Here is a 5,251-nt window from a genome sequence, read left to right on the forward strand (position 1 = left end):
TGGCAAGAAGGAAAACAATGAGTAAACAAACTTTTTATCATGTTGCAGTTCAGGATACTTATTCATTAGTGACTTGCATATATCAAACAATCAGTATCCAGCTTGGGCTTTTTTCTTTTTTGTTGGGTATAAATAAAATGTCACATAGGAAATTTATATGGGTGGTACATAGGAATACCGCGGATGGGAATTTATGTGGATAGGAAATAGGGAAAGTGGGGATAGGAAATAGGAAAAACCAAACTTGACGCAGCGAAGACCAAAACCTAAGTAGAAAGTTAAGATTAAAATGGGAACAACAGATTAAGAAGAAATGTTCAGAACATAACAATATTGACCCGCTAGATATATTGGAACTCAATTTCCACTGCATGATATGGCTTACAATACAGGCAGTCATGAACACATAAGGTAATAGCTATAATAAGAAGTAAGTGGCCGAAGATTACACATGCGTGATGCGTTTGAACACCTAACTAACTTTAAATCCTGCTGGGAAAAAGAAAGAGCTAAGAATCGATTAAAGTGAAAAGACATTAATGGCAACAGAGAGGTACCTCATTTCCTTCAGCAAAATATCCCCTGAGGAAAACTTCACAAGAACAAATACAGGGAACTAGGTTAAATGGCCATGTATGAGTTAACTTGCAGTTAGTATCCTTACACAAACCTTTCAGAAATTTTGTACAGACTGCAATTTTAGCAGGATGAAAGAACTAAGAGGAGAATATTACATGCCCTTATCTGAAAGTGTTCTGGAACAAGTTTTTTACATTAGCTTTTTAGCATACTTGGCACATCTATATATCTGCACAACTAACTGAGGCATATTAACACGAAGTATCAAAAAGTTTTAAGAAAAAAACTTGCTGGCTTCAATAATTTCTTTGGTTGTCCATGAACAGCTATTTACAAGATCAATCACATTCACAAAAAATCAGCATTTTGTTCACCATTTCCTGCAAGACATACAAATGAAGATATGAGAAGGCAGCAAAATTCATCAAGTATGATTCTCCTTTCGGTGAAGAAAAAAAACAGGCCAGGACTCTTAAGGTCAGCCACAACCTTAATAATGCAGCCTACAATGCTGAAATTTCAAGGCCACAAAGAGGCTGAGAAGCTTTCTATAGACAAGCCCAAGATTATAACAATCTGGTTATTTTGATATGGCTGAGTTAGAAATAAAAATTACTATACATTGAGTTAAGATTTCTTGCAAATTACAGTGAGTGATACTTTTGATTGGAGAAGTGAAGCATTAAAACACTGACTTTCATTTTCCTGTGTCACACTGCTTAGGGAGAAGAAGCAGTCATACACTAGTACATGCCACACTAGTACCTAACCTCGATGTCTGACATCATTCTAAATCAACAAATGCATCTACCTATACATACACCTGACTGAAAAGAGAGTTCAAATATTACCTGGGTGCATCAGCATCCGCTTCTCCATCTGAGCTTTGATCATGAGTGCTAGTAGCAGGTCTAGGCGTCCCAACACCAGGCCACAAGTTGCGTCCCAAAGGATTCAGAGCTGATCCTGATACAAGTGTTAAGCAAAGATTGCGGATTAATTTTTCCAGATGGTCTGGGTCTGTTGTTATTGTTGTTGTTGCTGGTGAAGAGCTACTAGTAGTTGCAGTTCGAGTATGAGTGATAGATGAAAGAAACCCCTATAAAAAAACAGAATCATCATTATTTTCATATAACATAACAATTAAACAAAAAAAAAGGAAAGAACCCCTAGAAATTTACTTGGTTATCTTCCTCTTTCGAGAAATTCTTGGAAGTCGTAGATTTCTTTTGTAATAACAGCCTTTGACAACCCTAATTATAACAGCCAGAGTAAAATTACATTTCAAGAATCAAATGAAAATACTGTAAAGATTGAATAAAAGGTTATGCCTCGGCAGAGATTATGCCTCAGTCCAACTATGTTTAACACTAAACTAACCGTAACCTTAACCTAGACACTTAATATATATATATCTACTTAACATTACCCCTACTTGGTAATCCCTAGCACCCGTCCCTTTCTCTTGCTACGAATTTTATTTTCTTTTGCTCTAAATAGTAAATACCATCTTTTGCTCTAAAAAGTAAATACCATATACAGAAAGATCAGTACCAGAGTTCCATTAACCTAAACGAGTTTAATTGAAAATGCACTGTTCACATAGAGTGTATTAGCTGCTTCTGTAGAAAAATAAAATTAAACCTAAAATAGAATACCAATATTGTAGGAATCAGAACTTAAGCATAGAGTATTTGTAGTGTACAGTATCATGGTACACAAAACATGAGAACCAAAAGCCTACAAAAGTAAACCAAGGCCCTCACCAATGCCTTCCCTAATGCTAATAGTATCCACTCCATTTTTGGATCCAAGGTAGCAGTATTGTCAGATCCTACAGTTACACCAGGGAGGTCCCTAAAGTTCGCTCCCTGTAAGTTGAACATGCATGATATACCGAAAGAACCTAACACGAACTAGTTCCTTCCCACGCTAGCCAGTCACTAACCTTTTCACGAGGGATTTGACAAATACAAAATCATCCTCAGATAATGGATTAGGACAATGATCGTAAAGCATAGACCTTCCTATCTTAACTTCATCCTAAAGAAAAACGTTTGGATATCATAATTATACTCCTATACAACAAAGAGACTAATATTATTTATGTAAACAAGGAGATTATGCATTGTATTTCAAGAATCAGATGAAATTTCTAATATTATTTATGTAAAGAAAAGACTAAACATTATATTTCAAGAATCAAATGAAAATCCTAATTATTATGCAAACAAAGAAATTAAGCATTATATTTCAATTATCAAATTTACATGGTTTTCTTTCTCTTTCAAGATGTTCTTGTAAGTAGTTGATTTCTTTTGCAATAACAGCCTTGGAAAACCTTAATTATTACAACAAGATTAAATATTTAAAGCATCAAATGGAAATCCTAGTTATTTATGCAAACAAAGTGATAAAACATCAAATTTCATGAATCAAATCAAAACATAAAACTCACCTGGTTTTCTTCAACCTCCTCGCCGTCACCAACTTCTTTAGCTACAACTTCCCTATCACCATCATGATACACAGTAGCCATAGCCATTACCTTCTTGTTCGAGATAATCCCTGCCCTAATTGCTTTTGATGATGATTTATGAATTACTGAAGCTCTAGAGGATACCGTATCTTCCACATAAGGCCTTACATTAACCATCACTTCTCCTTCTTGAGAAATTGAAACAATAGCTTCAGATTTGATTTCACCATTCGACCAAGCAACGGATCTTAGATCTGGGACTGTTGCAGTTAGAGTATGAGTGGTAGATGAAAGATACCACTACGAAAGAAACAGAATTATCATCATTTTCATAAAAACATAACAACTATCCCTACTCGGCAATCCCTAGCTTTTTCTTGCCCGTCTCTTTCTCTTGTTACAAATTTTATTTTATTTTGCTCTAAATAGTAAATACCATCTTTTGCTCTAAGTAGTAAATACCACATACAGAAAGATCAGTACCAGAGTTCCATTAACCTAAACGAGTTTAATTGAAATGCACTGTTTACATAGGGTGTATTAGCTGCTTTTGTAGAAAAATAAAATTAACCCTAAAATAGAAGATAAATACCAATATTGTAGGGATCAGAACTTAAGCATAGAGTATTTGTAGTGTACGGTATCATGGTACACAAAACATGAGAACCAAAAGCCTACAAAAGTAAAACAAAGTCACCAATGGCTTCCATTTTTGGATTCGCTAATAGTATTCGCTCCATTTTTGGATCCAAGGTAGCAGTATTGTCAGATCCTACAGTTACACCAGGGAGGTCCCTAAGTTCGCTCCCTGCAAGTTGAACATGTATGATATACCAAAAGAACCAAACACGAAGTAGTTCCTTCCCTCGCTAGCCAGTCACTAACCTTTTTCCGAGGGCTTCGACACATACATAAAAGAAAATCATCCTCAGATAATGGATTATGGATTAGGACAATGATCGTATACAGCATAGACCTTCCTATCTTAACTTCATCCTAAAGTAACAGGTTTCGATTTCATAATTATACTCCTATAAAACAACAAGATAAAACATTGTATTTCAAGAATCAGACGAAATTTCAAATATTATTTATGTAAACAAAAGATTAAACATTTAATTTCAAAAATCAAATGAAAATCCTAACTATTATATGGAACAACAAAATTAAACATTATATATTTCAAGAATCAAATGAAATCCTAATTATTATGCAAACAAAGAGATTAAACATTGAATTTCAAGAATCAAACGAAAACCCTAAAATCAACTGTACCTGGCTTTCTTTCTCTTTCAAGATTTTCTTGGAAGTAGTTAATTTCTTTGGCAATGACAGCCTTGGAAAACCCTAATTATTACAACCAGATTAAATATTTAGAGAATCAAATGAAAATCCTAGCAAACAAAGAGATTAACCATCAAATTTCAAGAATCAAACGAAATCCCTAAAATATACCTGGTTTTCTTTATCATCATCATCAACTTCTTTTGCTACAACTTCCCTAACACCATCACGATATACAGTAGCCATAGCCATTACCTTCTTGTTCGAGATGATGCTTGCGTTAATTGCTTTTGTCGATGATGTTTGGTTTACAGATGCTTTAGACAATAGCAAATCTCCCTGATAACGCCTTACATTAGCCATAACTATCCCATCTTGAGAAATGGAAGCAACAGCTTCAGATTTGATTACTCCATTAGAGCTAGCAACAGATCTTAGAACAAATTCCTTAGATTTATTATGCATCTTTCTTGTCTCGGTTTTAGGGGTTTTTTTCTAGTTTTTCTGTTTGTTGAAATAACGAAGAATAGAGAGATATGAAGAGTATTTATAAGCATCGTGATCGATTTATTGAAACTCAGGCCGGTTGATAGAATGTAGAGAAACAAACGGAACAAAGGAAGAAGAGGAAGAAGAAGAAGACCCAATCCACTTTCCTTTTCGTTTCGGTCTTTCTGTCTTTTATTTTCACAGACAACATAACTTAGGCACCCTTCTTTTAGTTTGGGGCCTATATGTCCTTCATAGTCAGTTTGGTATATCAGAAGTAGAAGTCGGTTCCGGGTGTCATAAACCAAAATATTTTGTTCCACACAAAAAAAAAAGAGGTAACTTTTTACTTTCAACTGTCATTTCGAAATGATATTATTAAAATGATTTCTTAAATTTTGACTTCTAAAAATCAAAAAG

The 5,251-nt window shown here is 34.5% G+C and overlaps 1 protein-coding gene across 2 annotated transcripts; it reads right to left on the bottom strand.

Moving 5' to 3' along the window:
- Window positions 1-566: 566 nt before the first annotated feature.
- On the bottom strand, window positions 567-5,044 carry LOC113271741. Of its 2 annotated transcripts, XM_026521643.1 has the most exons (6): window positions 4,514-5,044; window positions 4,334-4,405; window positions 3,038-3,358; window positions 1,761-1,832; window positions 1,431-1,678; window positions 567-959 (listed from the first exon to the last, which is right to left on the bottom strand). In XM_026521643.1, the coding sequence occupies exons 1-6, from the start codon at window positions 4,805-4,807 to the stop codon at window positions 950-952; spliced, it is 1,017 nt and encodes a 338-aa protein (XP_026377428.1). In that variant the 5' UTR covers window positions 4,808-5,044; the 3' UTR covers window positions 567-949. The 2 variants fall into 2 exon arrangements, with proteins under 2 accessions (XP_026377428.1, XP_026377429.1); XM_026521644.1 differs by lacking the exon at window positions 1,761-1,832 and having other exon boundaries at window positions 4,514-5,039.
- Window positions 5,045-5,251: the final 207 nt, after the last annotated feature.

Source organism: Papaver somniferum, chromosome 4, assembly GCF_003573695.1.
Source record: "Papaver somniferum cultivar HN1 chromosome 4, ASM357369v1, whole genome shotgun sequence".
Classification (NCBI taxonomy): domain Eukaryota; kingdom Viridiplantae; phylum Streptophyta; class Magnoliopsida; order Ranunculales; family Papaveraceae; genus Papaver; species Papaver somniferum.